We start from the raw sequence: 23,366 nt of genomic DNA on the forward strand, positions 1-23,366 counted from the left end.
GTTTCTCACGCAAATAGATGCTCCGCGGCGCTGAGAAATCGGCGCGGACCGTTACTTATCGGCCGCCGTGCTCCTCTTCCAAACCGTCCAATAAATTCCTGCTTAAAATACGAATACGGAAATTTCACATATGGTCAGAACGTGAAAAACGAGTTCCTTTCTCGACGCGAAACGCGACAGCACTAACTTTTTATTTTTACCCATAGGCTTGAGAAAAATGACTCTTTGATTACCCTGACTTAACTTGCGGCCGTAAATTGAAATATTAATATTCTTTTTAATTTTCTTGAATGTTAAAAACATGTCTGAAAATGCTGAAATCGCAATAACTAAACTTCATCTTTCAGTTTCAACCGTTATAGTAAATAGAAAAATTTTCTTTGTTCCAAATTTGTTTCTTATCCGGTTAATTAATCTGCTTTATTGCATCTCGTCAAGCGAGGCGGATGCTTATAATATTTGAGACAGTTGCCTGTTTAATTAATCACCGAGCAGGGTGTCTCGTGTGCGGAAAACATTGTGATGTATTCCATTAATTTGAAAAATGGATTATTTCAACCAAGTGCGCTGGAACCGAGTAATTAAGCTCATGATGATGGGCAACGTTCACGAATGAATCACAAAATGTACCGTAAAGCGAAACTCATTAGGATTAATGAGCGGGCTGAGGTAATTTTTCAGCCGCTGGGCATAGAGCTTCTTTACCGGAATCCGTAATTGGCCGAATCGCGCCGCTTTTTTATTTTCGGGCGAACGGCTTATTTTTAAACGGCCAGTTTGATTTCACCAGTGTACATTTCAATACATTCCTCTCTCAATTGGTACAAAATCGGAAGCAGGACTTTCACCTCTCGCTTTCTCTGCTCCGGCGAGACGCGGCCGCCCCTTCAAATCAGTGCTTCGTTGTGTGTGTACATGCGCGCACTACCTTGATCTGCAATTCAATTATCTTTCTTTGCTTTTTGTTCCATTTCAAAACAAGCAATTGTTTGGCGTGTCAAGGTAGATGTGCTGAGTCAGTTTTTAGACTTATTAAAAACCCGATCCATTTGTTACAATTGTTACAGTTCCCAGCTTGGGAATAAAAATAATCCATCTGCATAAATTGCCCCCTCTGATCCTGACGTTCAAATAAAATTATCTGCGGCGCCCTTCAAAAAATTGGAAGCGGCACCGGAAGTTGTTTGCTGATAACACTTAAAAAATCGTAAAAACCTATGGGAAACGGCGCAATAATCCGTCTCGGTTGTACTAAAGCGTTCACATTCACGCTCGGATCATCTCTCAGGGCACAAGGCGACAACAACAACACCAATATCTCATCCTCCGCACTCTTGACGCGGTGCCTGTTTCATTGCCTTTCGTGCAACAAAGCGCAGTGTTCATTAACATCACAAAAAGGTCACGAGCCGGCATTCTGAAATCATGCTGGCACCGCGTGATGTGCAAAAGGTTGTCAAACCGATAGATTTGTCGAGCATTCGCCACTTTTGGAATATATGACTCACGCCTCGGTCGATGCAACCTGCTAATCAATTGCCCAATGCCAACATTGAGTTCGACGGTTGAAATTTGCGTGCATCATGTTGCCCAACCAATAAAATTATTTCAGTGGATTGATAAAGGACATTTATTGAATTAATAGAATTTCCGGCTACAGAAGTTTGTTCTGCACTGTGCAAAAATAAAATGCTTCAATTATAATTCAAATTGTCAAGGCAATGTGAGGTATTTGAGCATTTCGGAGATCTTTTATAATATATTGTCTACCAAATGTCAGAGATGGCATTTATTGACTCAAAATAGCTCAACGGGCTGGTAGGAGGCGCCACTTGCTGGTTTTCGCACCTTTCCAGTGGCTTTATAGGGACAAATAAAATACCTGATTGCGGGGAGGCGAAAAGATGGCCCATGTCATCCACTCGGCGGTGTTATTGGGACCTGGTGGGGGCTGAAAAAATTCTGCTAAATTTATAATCTTGATAGATTCTTGTCGAGATCCATCCAATATTTGGGGAAACTCTTTATTGGGAAATGAAACAAGATTTACAGTTAATTTAGGCTTTAACCAAATCCTTCTAGGAATTATTTTATGCATTGGCAACAAGGATTTTCCGGGGTATCATTAAAAACAGACAATAAAGGCTGTCTTACAGCTATCTGACAGTCAACATCATCTCTCTCTCACTCGTATATATTCATATTTTTTTCTTTTGTTCCAGGGCTCTGATCCTCGCATCGCAACATGCAGAGGAAAGCTCCAGAACAAGCGCTCCAAGCTGAACCAGGAGATCAACAAGGAGCTTCGACTTCGGGCTGGTGCCGAGAACCTCTACAAGTAAGAATTATTGACGCTTTCAATTAATATTACGAGTGCGCGACAATCGAAATGGCCGGTCGGTGCATGTCTCCAAGCAAGCAAGCAGCTTTCTCGTCACAATCGGAGGCTTCTTATTTTCTCACAAGCTCAAATCACACACCGCACTCTCTGGCAGTAATGACTTTCGAGTCGAACGATGGAATTAAGATTTACGCTTTTTGTCCACGTGCTTTCGGCACACGTCGCGGAATCCTTTGTGGTGCTCCCGTTTTTGCCACGTGATTTTCCACGCTTGGACTTTGGCCAAGCAGGACGAATCGAATTCCAAAGCGCCCTATTTGGCCTCACACATGCACACACACACACACGTGCGCACTTTCTCTCGCCGCGGTTGATGGTTTTTTTATTATTTTAATTCAGTTGAGAGTAAAAGGGTGCGTTATCAGCAGGAAAACAGGGGAGTCAAGTGCATTCTCCTTCGCAAGCAAGGCTGGACTCGTTTGAAGGTATCGCGGTGCAAAGGTCGTAAAACACAAACAGGCCGTGTGCGCTTGGCCAACTGGAGGATGCAGTGATAAGAACGGCAGCCTCATTTGCATCAGAATTTATTCTCTCGCATCCTGCCTGACCCTCGCATTCTGACTTTATGCAACACACACTATTTTTCCTTTAATGCAAACGTCTGATTGTGAGAGGATGTGGCGTTTTACGTGTGGGAAATAATGGCATCTCCAGGAAAAAGTTATTTAGCTGAAGGTTAGACCAAAGACAGATAAGAGCATTTTCCCCGGGACGACGCAATAATGGCTTTGTTTTTCAACGTGTGATATCGCAGGCTGAGAAGAATGAAAGGATTAGAGCTATCCCACGAAAAGAGATTTAGAAACATGCGCACCTTTGCAAGTAATTTATTTTTGTGAGTCAAAGGTATTCATTTAGATGTACAAAGGTTGACAAAGTTAATCAAGAAAGTGCAGGAGTTTTATAATGGCAGGTGCTTGGGAAGTTAATCTTCTCTTGTTTTTAAAATGAAAATCTAGGAACAACCCAAAATATCAGTCAGATGTTAGAAAGGCAGATGCACTTCAGAAGGTCAAAATTTCTACTTCAAGTTTCCCAGATACTCAATTTTGCAGTCAATACTTAATTTAAAAAGGAAATAATTCAAAAAAAAAATGGCAAACACAGAGCTAGAAAAATATTGCAAAAACGAAAATCTTGCTGCACTGAGCCGGAATTTGATCAAATTGTTTTTTTTTTCTTGGAGTCAATGAACTAGTGATTTAGATTCTGACAGAAGATAATGATCAGAAAATAAACTGTTCATGTTTGAGGTGAACGAGCTCGAACAGAAATGGGCCATGGTCTAATTAATATGATTGGTCTATGAAAATATACTTGTGTAAAAAAGAAAGTTTCGATTGAGGCGAAACCGCACTTCTAGGAACATTATTTCTGGTGGCAATTAAACTTACGCAACTAGTGCCGTTTTTCTCGCCTTGTATTGAATAAAAAGCCCGTTTGCATACGGACAAAGGAATGGTGTTCAGAGAAACAATGTAAATCAACCCGGCGTGGTGTTATCAAACTAAAAACAAACACACACGGCTCGAATCACTCACTCACTCGACGCTGCGAATGATTTCGTGAGCGCACGATGCCGTGGTCGAGACTCAGGATGCTGGATGTATAACGGATAAGACGAGATTCGGAGTTCCGTTTTGTTTGCAGTGACAACACACACACACACACGTGCAGAGTTCTTTTTCTCGGCCTATAAAATGGGAAAGCGATATTCTGCGTCTGTTCATTTGCGGGTCCCATAAAAAACTTGTTCTACAAGAACACAATTACGTAAGCAGAATGTTGCGCTGAAATTGAATTGCCATTTAAAAGCAGATCATCAAAATCTGCCGCCGAGCAGAAGCAACTCAGCAGCGCGCGTTTTAACAAACAGGAAAATTATATTCCGACCCGTTATGTTAAACAACTCGTCGCTCGCAATAAAATAGTTCAATCGGCAGTAGTTTGCAATGCGCGCCGCGGCTCCCGTTGCTAACAAAATTCGGTTCAAAAATATAAACCTGTTGGCCAATTCCCGAACACTTTTACGGCTTTTGGTCGATTTTTATCGCCTGAATTGCCGTTTAAGCAAATTTCAGAGTGGCTTTCTCACAAAGTGTGAGAAAGGAATTTGACTTAAATTAGAGATGTCTCGCTTGTTTTTTAAAATACGTAATAATAGATCTTGAATGTTGGTTGTTTGTCAGGAACAACCGATTGGCTCTCGTAAATCTAAATGAGTTGAGCTAACAAGCTCATATTAGATAATCAAATATAATGTGAAAAGATAAAATATCAATCGATTATCAGAAATATTGAGGCCTTTCACTTGAAACCTTTGTCAGAGATATTTTGAAAACATTTGTTATGAAATTTAGACAGGCGGCGCCATTTCATTGATTAAAATTTTATCTCAATAAAGTGCAATTTGATTAATTCTATTGTTTTTATGTGGATTTTCACCGGTACGTTATCTTCAAAAATAGAGTGTTTAAGAGCACTCATCTCAGTATCTTCAGCCGGACGTAATCATTCTCCAAAAAGTCCAAAAAAGAGACACAGTTTCCATCTTATCTCTTCCCTGAAGCAAAAAAACAAGCTGCATGTGCTGAGAAAAATTTCTCAACTGTTGGTTTAATAAATAGGCCAGAATAATGAGCAAGATTCTCTGTCGTGACAAATTTTGTCTGTTTATTGGAGCATGATGTGCTGCGAGTGCGAGAGGCCGCAGACACAGCGGCTGCTCCACCCACTCTTGTTAAAATTCCCACCTCTTAGCCGCGACGAATAAAAATACGATTCAAGACCACTTTGCGGCAGACAGGATAAAACGCTCACAATTTATAATAAAAATTCCCCGAGTCAGATAAAGATCCGCGCGGCACAATGGACGCGCGACGCCGAAAAGCTTGCGTAATGCTGGGATCTGTTTCTTAATTTTTTCACAGCCTCCACGCATTTTCACTCTCGCTTTTAATCGAATTAATGCCTAGCTCTTCCTGCTCGCAACTTATCTAATTTTGCTTCCAGAGCGACGACGAACAAGAAGCTGAGGGAAACCGTGGCGCTGGAGCTCAGCTTTGTCAACTCGAACCTGCAACTGTTGAAAGAACAATTGGCCGAATTAAACAGTTCCGTCGAGGTGTATCAAAAGGACAGGTGAGTCTTTTTCCAAATTTGAACAATGGAATGTGTCACAAAGTGTTTTCGCAAGAATTGATTCGCTTTTCAACCAACGCCCACTTTGGTCGCCGCCGCCGCCGACTGAAATCTTATGGAGAGATTTTCTCCGGCTGCGGCATACCGAAATGAGCAGTGCGTTGAAAGTGACGCAACTCTCGCATTATACTCGATAATGGGTGACCCACTCGAGCCGACAGTGTGTGTTGGTGCAGCAGCACCAGCACCAGCGGCAGGTGAGGTCTGGTCTGACCCGAGTGGCCCACATTCCGATTCCGAGCCGCGCGCGACACACAAACTTGGAAGATATTTCCACCTTTTTAATCTTAACCTCACGCTCAAGGCAAGCAAATATTTTGAGAATAAATGAATATGGTGTGACTTTGCAGAAAAAACTGTTTAGTTGCTTTCTAAACGTTTCAAAATCTGTGCCACGTTTTCCTGAAAATATCGGTGTGTTATAAATAAATAAATGATGATGACGGTGTTTTGTATTTTGCTCGAGTTTCGATACGCAACGAATATTTGCTTTGCATAACACGTGTCTAATGACCGCTCATTGTCCTCAGCACGGAGCCTGCGATGCCGATGATTCCGCTCGGTCTGAAGGAGACGAAGGAGATTGACTTCAGGGACCCCTTCAAGGTACGCATCGTGTTCTCGAAGAGGGGCTTCCCGGGGCAATTAGTTTTTCTATCGATACCTTATTAATGATTGCGGCGTGACGCGGCGCAAATTTCATCTCGCCGTGTGTCGCTTTTTTGTTTGCATATCGGCACAAAGTGTGTTGCGCTGTCGGCGGATAAATGCTTCTCGCGCGTCATTGTTTCGAGCCGCGGCCAAAAAAGTGTCGACATTGTGAAAGGTGATGCCGGCCGAGATGATTTTCAGCCGATAAAACGCGCCAATTCAATGGCTCCTCGCCCCGCGCGTCAAGTCAAAAAAGCAGCGCCGCGCGTATGCTTACTTTGAAAATTAGCTCCGCACCTTTTGTCCACGGCGTAGAAAATGAGTAATGCAACTTGTTTTTGTGTGTGCAGGATTTTATACTGGAGCACTACAGCGAAGACAGCTCATTATACGACGACGCGATCACCGAGTTCATGGACATCAGACAGGTGAGGTCGAACCGCGTCTATAGTGCTAATTATCTCACTAATTTTGCTTAATGAAGGCCATGAGAACGCCACTGCGAGACAATTCGGGAGTGTCCCTGCTTTTCGACTACTACAACCAGCTTTATTTTGTGGAAAGGAGATTTTTCCCACCAGATCGCAGTCTTGGCATCTACTTCGAATGGTAATTATACCTTCGTGGGAAGCGAAGAACAAAAGAAAACAATCAATTTTTACTCGAATCCGCAGGTACGACTCACTAACCGGAGTTCCAAGCTGCCAAAGGACGGTTGCTTTTGAGAAGGCCTGCGTGCTGTTCAACATCGGTGCGGTGTACACGCAAATCGGCACGCGGCAGGACAGAAAGAGCAGCAGGGGTCTCGACAGCGCCGTTGACGCCTTCCTCAGGGCTGCCGGCACTTTCCAGTACATTCACGAAAGCTTCACCAACGCGCCGAGCATGGACCTCAGCCCGGATATGCTCGACATGCTTGTGCAGTTGATGCTGGTGAGAATTGTTTTAACAGTTAGACGGCAGGGAGAAGTCGCGAGCTATGCAACTCGCACGGCACCAGGCTCTAGCAGGTTGCATACGTCCATTTTCGAGGCTCAACTGTTTAAATTAGAGGTCTCAGCTGTGAGATTTAAGCCGGCGGCTGGCTGAGACCTCTAGTTTAAATTAAAAGCCGCAAAGCTAGCTGTTTATTTATTTATTTTTTTTTTTTTTTTGTAAAGCGAATACATGTTGTTTGCATGAAAGAACTAAATTTATTTTAAATTTTCAGGCTCAAGCCAGAGAATGCCTGTTCGAAAAGCTGGAGCTGCAAAGCCAGGACCTTCGAGACGTGGACGTTTGTCTCGATTTGGGCCAAGAAGCTGCTCAGGTAAACTCCATTCTAATTACAAATAATATGCGTGTGCTCAAAGCAACCTGCTTTTTAGGTGGCAGACGCTTACAGCAAGGTTTTCGCCCTGATTTCGGTTCCAAGTGTCAAAGACTACGTGGCGCAGTCTTGGGTGTCCCTGGCCATGGTCAAGCAAGAGCACTACAGGGCCCTCTCGCACTACCACGTGGCGTGCGGTTTGCTCAGTCTACTCAAGAAACAGAGCAGTCCGAAGAAGCATCCAGCGCCGAAGCCTCCGACCCCGAAGAAAATCTCGGTGGACGCCAACGACAACAACAACGGCTCCCTCAGCCTGCCCAACAGGACCAGGGACACTCTGCAGTATATCCACGCACCGAATGTAGAGGACGACGCCAAACTGCAGATTGAAATTAGGGTACCCAAGGATGAGGCTGAATGTAGATTATTAGGTGAGAAAAATTATTTGCAGCTTTTTCTTTAAATTTATTTTTGTCTCCACACAGGACGTGCTCACTTGAGAGAGGCTGTGTTGAGGCATGACGAGAGCCAGCGCCTGTTTCGCATGTGTCGCGAATTGCGAGGCAAAGACTCGTTGATTTCCGAGCTCAGGAGAGCCCACCGACGTGCCAGTGAGTTGTACAAGAGCCTCGAGGAAGACGACGACTTCAGAGACATGCTCGACCCTCCCTTGATTGTCGGTAAGGTTTCGAATGATATGTGCACCAATGGAGCACCGCAATTAAATTCCCTTTTTCCAGCCTCAACGAAATTCCAGTTAAGTCTGACCCCGCCCGACTTTGCGCAGTTCCGAGTGCAGGACTTGTTCAAGTCGCTGGGACCCGTGGCGATCTTCTCAGCCAAACACCATTGGACAGCTCCGAGGACCATCCAGCTGGTGCTGCAACCTGGCGAGAAGGGCGACGGATTCGGCTTCATGGTGCGCGGAGACGCGCCCGTGGTCGTTGCCGGGGTTGATGGAGGCAGCCTGGCGGAGGTAAATTCCGAATAAATGCAAGTTATATGATTTAATACAATTTAATAATTGCAGGCCGCCGGAATGAAGCAAGGGGACTTTATTGCTGCCATCGGCGACGAAGACGTGAAATGGGCGGTGCACGAGCACGTCGTGCAGAAAATCAAAGAGGCCAAGAAGAACGGCAGCTCGCTGTGCCTGAAACTTGTCACACCGATGGACAGAAATTACCTCAAAGTAATAGAAAATGTGCTGGTTGTGGAATGAAACTAAATTTGCTCGTGCTCATTTCAGCCGCGAACGAGCGTAACGAGCAACAAGGGATCATTTTCGCCGACCTCGACGACGTCCAGCAGCTCCAGCGGCGTCTCCTCTGGCAGTCACAGTCCGCAGGGCAGCGTGACCAGCAGCAGGTTGGCCAAGCAGACGAGCCACCAGAAGAAACTGACGTGGAATCCGTTCAGAAACAAAGCCAAAGGCGACGAGCCCAACGGCTACGAAGGCAACGTGATTCTGCGATAACAATAAATAATATCAATGCTCATTGTCAGTCAGTCAGTACACACTTTGTACGGTTTTTCTTTTTGTCTTTGGTGGGATATCCTTGCATCGGATTTTGTATCGTCGCCATGCAGTTACCTGTCCTTGATTTTATATATATAAATCTCTGTTAAATTAAATTAAAAATTCCTTCACAACATTTATGTATTTTCGCAAAGGGGATGGTCAACAGGCAGCGCAGGAGCCGCCGACTTCTGGGGTCTCTGGACCGTCCTCTGCCTCGGAGGGGGCACTTTTTCTCGCTAAAAAGTGCTTCGCTCCGACTCATCGTAGTTGCATCGTGTGCTTTGAGGCTCTTGGCGATTATTTGGCCTTTAAAAGACAAATTGCTGCCAAGTGCCTGCAAATGGTGGCCATGAACGCCTAATTCGTATTGCTTAGGATTTGTAATATTTACTAAATGTGCCACATATCGCGTAGATTTGTCTGCTCTGTGCTATGTAAATTGTGTCGATTTGACCAATAGAGATGATGTATTTGTGTATAGAAATTGGAGCAGCGAGAATTGTACATTTGAATATTATTCTTGTCAATAAACCGAAATATACATACAGTAAATGAATTCCTTTTTACTTCCATACGAATGAAACACTGTGTTATAAATTTATTTAGAAGTCTATTTATTACAGGCACAAAATAATTATTTGATTAATTCGTATGATCTCTGGCTCTTGCCATATCATAAACACGCTCACTTCACATTATCAGACTTTTGTTAAACATATTATAAAGGATAATTATGCATGAAATTTTGGACTTTTTCAAAAGTAATAAAACGGCTTGCTGCATTTGCAAGCGTGTGATTTGGAAGAAAGGATAATCATCAATACTATTTAGACATTTTTTATGTTGTACTTCTGCTAGAGCTATTTGTCATAAAAAAATATCTCTTGTGGATTATTTTGCAGGGGCTATAGTTTGTATTAATATAATTTTAGTTGTTAAAAAGGCACAATATTTCATAACATCTCAAAAGTGAGAGTAAATTTGATTTTTGTGAAATGAAATGACCCTCAAATTAAAAAGGAGATTTCATGGCCATCATGGACTCTGCGCAGAATACTGGGAACTGCACTCCTTTCATCAATAAGTCAGTCAAGCCCTGAAATGAAAATAGACAATATTAAAAATCGATCCAAACAAATTAATGGACTTTTCCTTACCTTGAGTACTGGGATGCAGACTGCAAGGGGTGCCAGGATGACGTACCATCCAGCGCAGAAGAAGCCGACCCACAGGCCGATGAAGAGGAGAACAAGCAGCCAAACAACGAACCAAACGGGGTTTCCTCCACGACCGGCTCCCATTTTTCACCAAGCTGGAAAAACGTCGTTTAAATCAAAAACAGAAATACGAGAAGATAGTTTTGGACGTTGACGAGGAAAAACTGAAATAATATTCAGTGTCAATAATATCAACAGGAAGTATATAATTGGTTCCTAATCGACTCGTCATTTCCTTTCTAATTTTCAGATAATTGGTAGGTTGTCAAACATTTCAACATGAGCAAACAATAAATTAAATTAAAAGAAACTAATGGAGCATGTCGAAAATCTCCTTTTGTGGGTAAATTTGGTATTTTAGGATGTTTTTTTAATTTTAACTTAAGCCGCAAGTGTTTGAAGCGCAAAGAGAAGATTCATCGTTTATCATTCAAAAAGCAGAAATATTAAATTTGGTTCAGGTTCATCTTGAATTATCAAGAAATTAACAAATTAAAAATGCTCAAATTCTTATCTTTCAATCGGTAGCAATTTAACTGGAAACAAAATTTGGCTGGGGTCTTTGCCTTCGCGAGGCAACGGTGATTGGCTGCGTGTTGAATTATCTCCAAATGCGGCGGCGAGACCAAAAGTGAAGCTTGGAAATAAAATGCGGAGGAGGCGAACGCACGTGCGTGCGTTAAGAGCTGCATAATAAAAAGGCTCAAGTGGCCCATCGCGATGTTTTATTTTTTCTTTCTCTCGCACTCTCTCTCTCTCTCTCTCTCTCTCTCTCTCTCTCTGCTCATCCCTCTCCTCTCCAAAAAGGATTGCTCGGCACCGCTTGGTGAGAAATAAATAACACCGCGCCTCAGCAAGCGCTAGAGACATTCAAACTGAAAAGGGGGAGAGAATTTTTAGAATATAAGGCTTGGTCCCGTTTGGTTTATTTTCATTAGAGGACGGGAAGTGACACACGAAGCTATAAAACTGAGTGTAAACAGGCGCAGACGAGATAATGCTGCGTTTGAAATTCGGTTTTGCGATTTTAATTTGAAGTTAAATTGCTCCATACAAGCAATTTGAGCGAATTAAAGATGTCGTCACAATACCAACGACATCATCCGCGAGTCTTGACAGTAAATAGTGATCTCATGAGAATGAAATGCAACCTTAGGTCTCACATCAGCGCTATCCTTTCGATTACACCAAATCCAAGAAAAATTTGATAATAGTTTTTATGACACCAGTCCAAATTTTATTGCGTATGATAAGGAAAAGATAGTAATTTTTTGAAAAAGGAAGGAGCAGACACGTATTAAATATTATTTCATTAAAACTATTTAAATTTCTAGTTTATAATGAAATTATATAAATTTTCCAGGGCGTGGAAAAATAATATGCGGGAGTTGTGAGAAGCGTGTCTATATGAGAGACGAGAGAGCTGTGGTTGTGGGTGAGGCAATTGCTATTTTTACTCACAAACACTCTCACACGACTCTCCCATAACGCCAAGCACGTTTGAAACGTCTCACGCAAAAATAAGGAGCAAATTTAAGAATTATTAAATAGCTGACCTGCGACAGAGACGAGAGGAATGAAGCTAGGTGTTATGTGGATCGGCCGAATTCAGGGCAGCCGCGCTTGTTCAATGGAGCTGTGTGCTTAGGCCACGCAATACGTGAGCAGCAGCCAAGAAGACGCTGTTTGACCTTTCAAGACGACGAGCCGCTTTACACTGACTAACGAAGCGCAGTGAGAAATCCACTGACGCCGAGAGAGAATAAGGTACGCGCGCGTGAGAGTTGGAAAATAACTTCTCACCATTCATTGGGCTAGCGCTAAGGCGTGGCCCCGCAGCCTCACTTAAAAGTCGCTGACCGCGTTTCAAATTGAAAATTCAATCATGGTGAAAACAAATATTGCTGAATGATAAATTACCCCTGCGAGAGAAGGGGATGATGTCCGTTCTTAGATAGACAAAAAATAAATTAAGAAGGCGATCGACCGCCCAAAGAGATTTTGCATTATGTGAAGAAAGGAAGACTTTAAGTTAAGCTAGAAAAGCTGAAATTGAGCAATAGTTTAGCTGTAAAATGTGCTATAATGAAATCAGGACCGAGGAACAGTTAAATTTATAAGATTTTTCCAAATTTCCTCGCTTTGTCAATGGGTTGTTCGCTTGGTTGCGATTCCTCTCGTCGCGAATTTTAAGGAAAATTCCTTAAATTTTGAAAAAAAATCGTGATTTTACATAGCAAGGAGTATGCAGACTTTTCAGCTGACTTTCGCAAAAATTTAAACAACAGTTTAGAAAATAATAGATTTTCCTCATTTTTTGGTAAGCGATGCTAGAAAATTTTTCAAAAATTGTCCAAATTTTCAGTGAAGCTGAAGGGCTAAAACAGCCGCTTTCCAGTGTCTGCGGAGAGCGGACGAGATTCACTCATGCTAAATAAAATATATTATGTCCTGAAAAAATATTTTTAAGAACATAAAGCTGAAACATCCTATGTATTCATAAAAGAACAAGAATGTTTCCTGCTCTGGTTTCGCGCCTGTGAGAATTTTGTTTTATTTATTTGACGACAGACGGCTCTAGCTTACAGCTACCAATTTACTACTAACTAAAGGTGTTGAGAAAGGAGATAGGAACTATGTACTAGAAAATCATCATAATTTCCTAGTTTTTCTAGAATTCTAACAGATATATCATCGTTAATGAATTTAATTTGCTGTAAAACTTAAATTTCTGACAAGCAATTAATTTTTCATACAATTTACTTTTCAAAGTTCAAGTAGTTCTGAAAATTTTGCTTTGTACCTATGGACCTGCTTTTCCCACTCATCACTCTCTAAAAAAAAAGCAGGCTTTGCTACACGCTACTCTTAACTCTTATCACTTTGGTCGTGGTCGTGTTTCTCGTCGGTGGATGTTCGAAAGTCTGATCAGAGCAAAATTTTAATAATAGACAATTTTAGATTATACATCTTGTACTTTAATGAACGTGTCTAGAACAAATTTAGCAAATTTGTTTATTGCAACTGATCAGTTCGCACTGTCAATTGGCTTTTTACACTTTTTATTGATTGTCAGCTCCACCGACCAGGTGAGAAAATTCTAGTGTTTTTATGACCATTTGAAAAAGTCTTGCATTTTATGATGGACAGCATGGACAGTGGAACTACCGAAGAAGTTCACCTCGATACCATGGATACCATCAACACCTTCGATGATGGACAACGAGAGGACGATAATATAGATAACATCATCGTGAAACTAGGAAGTGATGTCGATGCGGCTGCAAGGTATAATAATTATTATACATTTGCAAGAAATCTGTGTGTATTATTTGGAAAATGCGAAATTATGATTAGGGTTAAATTAGCAATTTACTATTTTAATATTATAAATTAAATATTCTGGCGTCTGATTTTGGAATTCTTATGGGGGACTCACACTTCTCGCCCACTTACTCATATTTACCTATTTAGCACTGTTACGCCCCTCCCAAACCACGTTTCCCGGCAATGGAGGCATGCAATGCCATCTATTGCATATTTCCCAATTGAGTTTTGGACCATTGAAGTGAGAGATTAATTTGTAAGAGATTTTTTTTCACTTTGTTGAAACTCACACTTCTCGCTCAGCACTCACACATCTCGCCCACCTGACTTACACTTCTCGCTCAGTTCTTTTAAAACTTAAGATTGATGCAAAATTTGATCATATTCGTCGCGAAATAGAACTTTTCTTATCCAAAATTTAATGGAGATTCCAAATCTGAGGTTAGATTTGTGGTCAGGCTGACAGGAAAAATTAAGAAAATAAATAATGGAGTTAAGGTAATGATTTAAAAAGTGTTTAGTTGGGGGAAATATTGTATTTTACGGACAATATTTATCGTTAAAAGATAAAATTAGGCTGATATTAAAAATTGATGAGATTTTCAAATATTTTTTGGTAAAAAAGGGTACATTATAAGGTTAGCTGACTCGGAAAGTGAGCAAGCGATAATGGTTCTCTTTTTGTTAAAATTCGATGGGTTGGTTGATTTTAAGCCACGAAGTCTCAAACGAGTCGTCTCGCCGAGACCTACCACCTGACCCACCCTGACGACCTTTTTCAGGGTACCTCACCCTGAGATCGGTCCTGGAGCCAAATTTCGCGGTTTTTCTGACGCCAACCGCTACTTTCGGCCAACTTTTATTCATCAAAAATTCCCCGGCACTAAACTTCAAGCACGAAAAGCGCTTGTTAAAAATTTAAATAATAGAAAAAATACAGGGGGAGGAAAAATACAACGCTCAAAAAGAACTGAACACCCTAAAAGAGTGGTTGGGGTTTGGGGTGGGATCGAAATTCTAATGGCGCGTCGTTCAGAAATTGGAATTTTTTTTATGAAAAATTTAACCCTTTTGGACAAGTTGTTTCGTCACTGCACCCCAAAATCCAACTTTGAAAAAAGGTTCCTTGTGGGAAACCACTTTGAAAAAAGTTTCAAAAATTCATCTTGCAAAAGTGTTCCTTTAGATCAACATTTTGCGCTGATTCCGAATCTGAGGCCTGTTTTTTGTTTTCGGCAGCCGGAAGGGTGTTTTGGTGGGTTGTTGCTTGGCTGACAGGGGATGTCGGCGGTCAATATAAAAGTTTGCAAAAGGTGTCGTGCCGCACATGTTTCCGGGGTGAAGTTTTCCGCAAAGACCAAATTTGAGGTTAATGACTCAACATTTTTCCGGAATTTTTAAGATTTAAAAGAAAATTTGGCCAAAATCGGAACATTTTGTTGCCTTCCGAGGACCACATTTCGAAGGCGGTCGAATGTCATAAATCTCGACGCAAAAACATGAAATTCGGTTTGTGGGCATAAAATGTCGTGCTGAGCAGGATAAAATTTGGTTTTTGAAAATCCGACCGAAATTGTCAATTTTCATAAGGGGTCCGAGTTTGGCCTTTTAGCTCAACACCTTTGGGTCCAAGAGCAAAAATAAGCACAGATTCTTAAAGCTGATGAAATTTGCAATATTATTCATGTCGGAAAATTTTTTCCATCACCTTCGAATTTTCCGGAAAATTCCTGTAAAATTTTGTTCAACTCTATCCAAAAAGAAAAATATCGGGAAAATATTTTCAACATAGTCAAACTTTAGCTTTTGTCTTAGTTAACATCCCATGAAAAAATAAAAACATTCGTGCAAGCCGTTATCATTTTGCGCGCGATTTTCCAAGTGTCCACCTGGAAAAACCGATAAAATCAAATGTGTCCGAAAATTGTCAAATTGAACATTTTTGAACTCCTCATGAATTGCTGATTCCAAAAATGTTTGGTGTCTTAAAATCTGAGCTATTTTCAAAAAGTTATAGAATTTTGAAACTTTGTAAAATTTCAACATTTTTAAAATGGTGTTTCTTCTTGAAAAATGCTCGGATTTTAAGAAACCAAAAATTTTTAGAATCAGCACTCTATGACGAGTCCATATATGTTCAATTTGACAATTTTCGGACACTTCAGATTTTTTTCTGATTTTCCAGATGGACACTTGGAAAATCGCGCGCAAAATGATAACGGCTTGCACGAATGTTTTTATTTTTTCATGGGATGTTAACTAAGACAAAAGCTAAAGTTTGACTATGTTGAAAATATTTTCCCGATATTTTTCTTTTTGGATAGAGTTGAACAAAATTTTACAGGAATTTTCCGGAAAATTCGAAGGTGATGGAAAAAATTTTCCGACATGAATAATATTGCAAATTTCATCAGCTTTAAGAATCTGTGCTTATTTTTGCTCTTGGACCCAAAGGTGTTGAGCTAAAAGGCCAAACTCGGACCCCTTATGAAAATTGACAATTTCGGTCGGATTTTCAAAAACCAAATTTTATCCTGCTCAGCACGACATTTTATGCCCACAAACCGAATTTCATGTTTTTGCGTCGAGATTTATGACATTCGACCGCCTTCGAAATGTGGTCCTCGGAAGGCAACAAAATGTTCCGATTTTGGCCAAATTTTCTTTTAAATCTTAAAAATTCCGGAAAAATGTTGAGTCATTAACCTCAAATTTGGTCTTTGCGGAAAACTTCACCCCGGAAACATGTGCGGCACGACACTTTTTGCAAAATTTGATATTGACTGCCGTCATCCCCTGTTAGCCAAGCAACCCTACCCACCGCCGGTACAAAAAACAGACCTCAGATTCGGATTCAGCGAAAAATGTTGGTGTATAGGAAACATATTATTTGCACGATGAATTTTCTAAACTTTTTTCAAGGTTAGATATAGGGGTGCAGTGACGAAACAGCTCGACCGATAGGGTTGAAAATATCACCCAGAACCCATTATTTTGTGTCACATTTTCTGAGAAAATTTGTAAAAACCGTAATTTTGGCTGACCTTATTTTCCAAATTTTTCTCCCCTGAAAAATTTATTGCAAGTAGATACCAATTGCAAAAGGTGTATAACTTATTGGCTTGAAATGCTCAAGTAGCTGTGAGGCGCAACGGCGCCGACTTGCCACTTTTCTTGTTGCTGGTTTTCGCATCGCGGCATTAGGGATAAAAATGAAACCCCTAAGTTTAAAAAAAGGCCAATTAAGGCTATAAATAATAGCCTAAATTTGTGAAAGTAGCAAATTAATGTCCTGGTGTCGATGGATTTTGAAGGAAATTTTTCGCGGTAACTTTACCCTAATTGACCGAAAAAACGGAAAAAAACAGTTGAGGAAACTCCGACTCTCCAATTTTTGCGGGGTTTGCTGACGTTTAAAGGTCAAAGGGAATTTTGAGTACTTCATAACTTTGCTCAGGGGGTCCTAGAACAAAAATTAAAAAACATTTAACCCGTCTCAAAGGTCAAGGTCATAAAAATTAATTTTTGGATTTGAAACTCAAATCTGAAAATGAATATATCGAAATATTTTATTTTTTTCATAGCCATTTTATAGAGCACCAAAAATTAAGTTAAAACGTTAAAATTTGGAATGGAACTTTTCCTCATTTTAATAAAAAAAATGGAAAATTCGAAAACCCTTGTTTTCGAGGTTGTTAAAAAACGATGATCGTCCAAATCTCGACTTCTAATCATCTGATTTTGAAAATCCGCATACCGTTAGACTCGTCATGACGTCCCCAAGTGCACTAAAGGGGTATGAGATCAACCAACCCCCAAACCCCTTTTAACCCCCTCAATAACGGGAAATTTAGCATTTTTTCGTCCGTTTCAACACCGTGGCACTACGTTGACGAGTAATTGTCTTCTTCAAACTAATTCAGTTACTTAGTTCATTTCAAGACAAGTCAAACGGCACGTAACTTTTGTAAATAGGACCCATATGACCCGAGATTCGGGTGCACAAAGTCTTTTTATCGAGACGGACGCAATAAAATGCTCGGTGAGCACCAAATCTCGAATTCTGCATTAAAATCTAGTCGCAATTATAAAATTATGGCCTCCATTTCTGCTGTCTATGTCTCGGGAGTGGTTCAATTACGCGTTATTTCCGCACAAAATTAGATAAAAAAACGCACATGGGATGGGGGTGTGTAATAGGGGTTGAATGGGATGGCAACCTTAATTCCCGAAAAAAGTGTCAAGGCAAGATAAGCGGTGTACTTTTTATTTTATAATTGTGACGTGATTTTAATGCAGAATTCGAGATTTGGTGCTCAATGAGTATTTTATTGCGTCTGTCTCGACAAAAATCTTTGTGCACCCGAATCTCGGATTGTAGTGGTCCTATTTACAAAAAATAAGTGCCATTTGACTCGTCTGGAGGTGAACTAAGTAGTTGAATCAGTTTGAAGAAGACAATTACTCGTCAACGTTGTGCCAAGGGGTTGAAACGGACGAATAAATGCTGAATTTCACGTTATTGAGGGGGTTAAAAGGGGTTTGGGGGTTGGTTGGTCTCATACCCCTTTAGTGCACTTGGGGACGTCATGACGAGTCTAACGGTATGCGGATTTTCAAAATCAGATGATTAGAAGTCGAGATTTAGTCGACAATCGTTTTTTACCAACCTCGGAAAACATCGGTTTTCGAAGTTTTCAAATTTTATTTAAAAAAAATGAGTCAAGATGCCATTAAAAATTTTAACGTTTTAACTTAATTTTTTGTGCTCTACAAAGTGGCTGACAAAAAAATATTTTGATACATTCATTTTCAAATTTGAGTTTAAAATAAAAAAAATCAATTTTTATGCCCTTGACCTTTGAGACGAGTTAAATAGTTTCTTAAGTTTTGTTCTAGGACCTCCTGAGCAAAATTATAAAGTACTCAAAATTCCCTGATTTTGACCTTTGAACATCCGCAAAAATCGGAAAGTCGGAGTTTTCTCAACTGTTTTTTCGGTTAATTAGGGTAAAGTTAACGCAAAAAAATGTTCAAAATCCATCAACCCCTCTGGACAACAATTTGCTGCTTTCACAGATTTTGGCTCATTTTTAAGTACGATGAAAAAAGTTTGAAATCATTCTCAAAATTAAATGAAAACCACTCTTCGATTTCGCTGTTATTATAATTTAATTAATTGAAATTTATTGATCGGCTTATTTAGTTTTCTCAAATATACTTTATTATCTCTATTAAAACTAAACACAATTTTGTGTGGCTAACATAACAGAAAAACTATTCAAGCTGCACTACCAAAAGTGCAAATAATATTTCTGAGAAAATTTGTACCGTGCGTTGATCCCTTTGTTTGCAAAATTAATGCACTTGTCAGCTGGGCCAACTAAAATGTAATTTTAACAAATTTAATTTAACAACAACATTCCATTTTTAAGAAATGACGTAAATCTATCATTAAAAAACAGCAGTAGATAATGCTCATTTAATTTTCTTTGCACATTGAAAATATCTGCTAACCATTTTTTCAGGCGTCTCACGAGTGTTATTTTCTATCTGACTGTTCGAGCCCTTCAGTGATGATTTTCTGACATCGTAACTATGTATCGACTAGGAAGGAGTTGGGTGCATCTTTTTCAATACAAAAATCATTAGCAACAAATAATTTAACCGTAAAAAAGAGAGGAAATAGCCAAAATTACAGGTGGGCGAGATGTGTGTGGCAACTTTCACATCTCGCTCACTTCGTTTTTTAGCTATTATTATCATATTAAGCGATCATTTAGAGTGAAACTTAGACTCGCGCATTTAGTTCATGGTCTATCATCAGTCTGCTAACCTTTTAAGTTATTATAAATGTGATAATTACCTTCAAACACAGATTTGGTGAGAGGTCGATGCACCCCGCAAAATACATGGGAATTTTTGATCAGCGGATTAGCAGACTTCCTAGGTGCGAAATATCTTCGAAAAGATATTAAAATTATCTTCATAGATAATACCATCTCATACAACCAACAGGTGGCGTGTGCGGTCATTTTCCGAACGAAATTAACCAGCTGAAAAGTCCCCCCATGTTAAATTCCCTATGGTAGCGAGAAGTGTGAGTGAGCGAGAAGTGTGAGTCACCCATACATACAACGGTACAAAATTGAAGCTCCTTCAATCCTGCCCGCATATTTACAAATTTAGTCACACACAAAAATAATTGAAAAAACAACAATGAAAATGACCATAGTATATACATTTTTAATTGTCTGTGTCGCTAGCAAAGTATGTATGTTTCGCTACATAGTAGACCTGTACTCAAGAAACTCATCATTAGAATAAAATTTGTTAGCATAAACAAAAATTTTGAGCTTCTTTTCAAACTCTTCTAACTGCGGCTCAGCCCGAATCTGTGGTGGAAGGTTATTATAATAATGTTCAATTCAACAATGTTTTAAGTTTACCTTGATTCAAGAACTGTTATGTTGCTACAAAAAGAGCTGACAATACATATACTCAAACTTATCGCAAAAGTACAACCAGAGGGCTGAAAAATTATGCAGAACCAGAATGAACTATTTTAATCTTAAATAATAATTTCTTTGACATTTTAATTTAATTTTCAGTCTCGGCCGATCGCACATTATTCCGAATGTGCTCATTTCCTGCCTCCTGGAAACACTTTGCTCCTTTTTAGAGAAAGACAGTGTGAGAGCAAAGATGTTGAATGATGGTATGTTTGGTTGTCAATCTTAATTTTTAGAAACCATGAATTAATTTCATTATTTTCAGCTATAATCAAACTGTTGAAAGCATCAAAACTGACTGATGACTCTATTACCTCCCATGTAACCAAGGACTATACACAAGATTACAAACACCGTCTCAGAAAGCTTGTCGATGCTGCGATAAAGCAAATTGAGAATAAAACCAATAATTCAGACACATCAATTGCTTTGGTCAAGCAAAAGTAAGTAGTTAGTAGTATGTAAAGTAGAATATCATTTGAACTGATCCAAAAAAAATATTAAATGGAAAATCTTAGTTTTTTGCAAATCTATCGAGTTGGTTCGAAAACCATAAGAAGATGAATAATTAATATTTTGCATCCTTTTGTTAACCTAAAACTATTATGTCACAGGGTTAACCAAATCTACGAACAGGAGGATGATTCCCCAATTCAGTCTAGATTGCTCAATGAGTTCACAGACTTTGAATTCTTGGGTTCTGGAGGATTCGCTAAGGTTTATGCAGTGAAAAATGAACTCGATGGCCAAAAATATGCTGTTAAGAAGAGCGTCTTCAAGTACGACACCCCTCAGTTAAATTGTAGATAAGATTTAATGACTTGCTTTTGTGTTTCAGGAACCACAATGTAGATAAGATGCTGCAGGAAGTGAAGGTGCTCGCCAAATTGAACAACCCCAACATTGTCAAGTATTACTGCGCGTGGACAGAACCAAAATCTGATATCGTGATTGATGAGCTGCATGCGGCAGAAAAAAGAAAACGGGAGTGCATAGAAGCGACCTCTAATGATGACACATTGAAGGGAACGATCGAATCAGCGAAAGAAGGCACAGAGACAGAAAGCTCAACCACAGAGACCGATGAGACTGAAACTGTGAAAAGAGAGACAGAAGAAGAGGACGCAAGCATGGAAATAGTTTTCAGGTAAAGATCAACAAGACTTTTATGGTAATCTTTCAATGAACTCTCTGCATCCAAAAGCGAGGAAATGAGATGTTCTGGAGCATCATCTCCCGTTTCTCTGATGAATACGGACGATGAAGAGGACACGTATAAGGGTCCACACTGTAACGCCAGGTAATTATTAGTATGCTTATCTTTTAAAGTCCGTCTTTAATGAATTGACTGAATCCAGCAGAGAGGACAGCAGATCTGAATCTGTTATTTTCGCGCCAGCGGAAAAGGAAACTGAAGAGGAGGGTGGTAAAACTGGCAGCAACAATACTGCTGTTGTGGTATGATTAAATTTGTTTATTATAAAATATGAAATTGGTTGCATTGTTTCAAATTTGTTTACATTTTTTTAAAATTTGCAGCCCGCGAAATCTCAAGCAAATAATGGCAAACACTTTTTCTTATTCATCCAAATGGAACTTTGCAAAATGACTCTAAGAAAGTGGATAGACACTCGCCATGTGGACATCTACGACGGTTCTGCCGTTAGTCACCTTTTGTTCAGAGAATCGCTCAACTTCTATTCGCAATTGATTGGCGCCCTTGAATACCTTCATGAAAAGAAAATTGTTCACCACGATATCAAGGTTTGAGCACAACTGAATTCCATTGAAATGAAATTGATATAATCTTGTCCAGCCGAGCAACATTTTCATCAGTGACCAAGGCATCAAACTGGCTGATTTTGGTCTCGCGTGCCAGTACGAATCGAGCAAGGTGAACAACCACACTTGCTTTGGCACTCATTCATATGCAGCACCTGAGCAACTTTCAGGCGGCCTGTGCAATTTCAAGGTATGAATAGTTTTGCGTCTGTAAAAATTGAGCCCTTCGTTTTCGTTCGATTTAAATGATTTAAGACTCAATATCCTGCTGACGTGCATTCTGCTTCTAGAACTATTTATTTAGAAGTGCTGGAAATGAAAATCAGTCCAGCTATTTTACTAAGAATCGTTGGAAAAGAATTAAAAAATAGTGCTTTTCACGATTCTACGGTGATTGGCTTAACCGATTTTGGTTTTCAGCACGTCCAAAGAAAACATATTAAGTGATGTGGCAGGAAAAAGCCTTAAAAATAGAAAGTATACGTTGGCGCCATCTGTTGGCGGCTTCAAACACTAAGGGCTTACGCAACTGGTGAATTGTAATATCAGCCAGTGCCCCAAATTTGGCTGAATTTTTGTAAAACGTCTTAATTCTTTATTTACAGAGCGATATATACAGTTCTGGTATTGTGCTTGCGGAGCTTCTGCTGCCTAAAATTAGCACTCGTCATGAAAGAATGGATATCATTTTAGCGTTGCGCGACAAAAACCGTGCTCCTGAACTCATTGTGAAGCGCAATCCGGAATGGGTAAGCAACCGCCTATCAGTTGTGGACGATTGAAATAATTTGGTGTTCTCTTTCAGGGGCAATTAATTGAGTGGACCACAAATTCGAATCCAAAGAATAGGCCAACGGCAAGACTACTCAACAGTAAGGTTACCAGTCTCATCACCCAATGGAATCGGAAAACACCGACACCAAATCACGAGAAAGATCTGCCCAGGGTAAATGTAGGATCCCGAAGAGTACAAAGTGCCAATCAACCTCAACCTCAGCAACTATTTTCTTTCTGCTGCACCTTGCAAATTGGTACATTTCCAAATAACAATCGCAAGTTTAAATATAATTAAATTCCAATTTTAGATGAAAGTACAGGAGCTGAGGAGATATCAAGACTGAAGACTGAGATTGAGAGACTGCAAAGAAGGAACAGTGAACTTGAGGAGCTGGTACGTTATCCAGTTGTACTTAATTGGCAGAAATTAATTTGAATATATTCAGGTCCACAACAATGATGACAAGACACCGCCATCCAACTGATATAAGTGTTTCCTCGACAAGCCAAGCGTCAGCAACTGTCTAGCCTTGTAGAAAAAAGTGCCATCAGCTTATGAGCAATAGTAAATTTACAGCGCATCCAATCAAATCATTTGTTTTATTTTTAGATAGTTGCAGTCCGGTTAAGGGTTTAACGAAATTAATGCTTGAATAAAATTGCTAGA

The 23,366-nt window shown here is 40.0% G+C and overlaps 3 protein-coding genes across 7 annotated transcripts in view; 2 read left to right on the forward strand and 1 right to left on the reverse strand.

Annotated features, from left to right (window-relative positions):
- The window catches only part of Rhp (rhophilin), a 36,850-nt gene extending 27,214 nt beyond the window's left edge, over positions 1-9,636 (forward strand). For all 3 annotated transcript variants that reach the window (XM_065497611.1, XM_065497618.1, XM_065497624.1), the window contains exons 2-13: positions 2,223-2,338; positions 5,414-5,542; positions 6,133-6,208; positions 6,604-6,681; positions 6,738-6,862; positions 6,928-7,186; positions 7,464-7,562; positions 7,621-7,993; positions 8,048-8,242; positions 8,303-8,538; positions 8,593-8,754; positions 8,812-9,636. In XM_065497611.1, coding sequence (XP_065353683.1) covers positions 2,223-2,338; positions 5,414-5,542; positions 6,133-6,208; positions 6,604-6,681; positions 6,738-6,862; positions 6,928-7,186; positions 7,464-7,562; positions 7,621-7,993; positions 8,048-8,242; positions 8,303-8,538; positions 8,593-8,754; positions 8,812-9,039 — 2,076 coding nt within the window. In that variant the 3' untranslated portion in view covers positions 9,040-9,636. The remainder of the gene's footprint in view (positions 1-2,222; positions 2,339-5,413; positions 5,543-6,132; positions 6,209-6,603; positions 6,682-6,737; positions 6,863-6,927; positions 7,187-7,463; positions 7,563-7,620; positions 7,994-8,047; positions 8,243-8,302; positions 8,539-8,592; positions 8,755-8,811) is intronic.
- Positions 9,637-9,674: 38 nt separating this feature from the next.
- LOC135948402 (uncharacterized) lies at positions 9,675-12,043 on the reverse strand. The gene is made up of 3 exons (XM_065497636.1): positions 11,858-12,043; positions 10,242-10,396; positions 9,675-10,180 (listed from the first exon to the last, which is right to left on the reverse strand). Exons 2-3 carry the CDS (start codon positions 10,383-10,385, stop codon positions 10,097-10,099), a joined length of 228 nt encoding a protein of 75 aa, XP_065353708.1. The 5' UTR covers positions 10,386-10,396; positions 11,858-12,043; the 3' UTR covers positions 9,675-10,096.
- A 1,149-nt stretch (positions 12,044-13,192) lies between these two features.
- On the forward strand, positions 13,193-23,284 carry LOC135947954 (eukaryotic translation initiation factor 2-alpha kinase 1-like). 3 transcript variants are annotated; one of them, XM_065496962.1, is made up of 14 exons: positions 13,193-13,390; positions 13,430-13,589; positions 20,240-20,346; positions 20,406-20,583; positions 20,755-20,919; positions 20,979-21,287; positions 21,345-21,440; positions 21,499-21,598; positions 21,680-21,904; positions 21,957-22,112; positions 22,528-22,671; positions 22,728-22,953; positions 23,008-23,093; positions 23,146-23,284. In XM_065496962.1, the coding sequence occupies exons 2-14, from the start codon at positions 13,441-13,443 to the stop codon at positions 23,182-23,184; spliced, it is 1,980 nt and encodes a 659-aa protein (XP_065353034.1). In that variant the 5' UTR covers positions 13,193-13,390; positions 13,430-13,440; the 3' UTR covers positions 23,185-23,284. The 3 variants fall into 3 exon arrangements, with proteins under 3 accessions (XP_065353034.1, XP_065353035.1, XP_065353037.1); XM_065496963.1 differs by having other exon boundaries at positions 21,502-21,598; XM_065496965.1 differs by having other exon boundaries at positions 13,452-13,589.
- Positions 23,285-23,366: the final 82 nt, after the last annotated feature.

This window comes from Cloeon dipterum, chromosome 1 (genome assembly GCF_949628265.1).
Source record: "Cloeon dipterum chromosome 1, ieCloDipt1.1, whole genome shotgun sequence".
In the NCBI taxonomy this organism is placed as follows: Eukaryota; Metazoa; Arthropoda; class Insecta; order Ephemeroptera; family Baetidae; genus Cloeon; species Cloeon dipterum.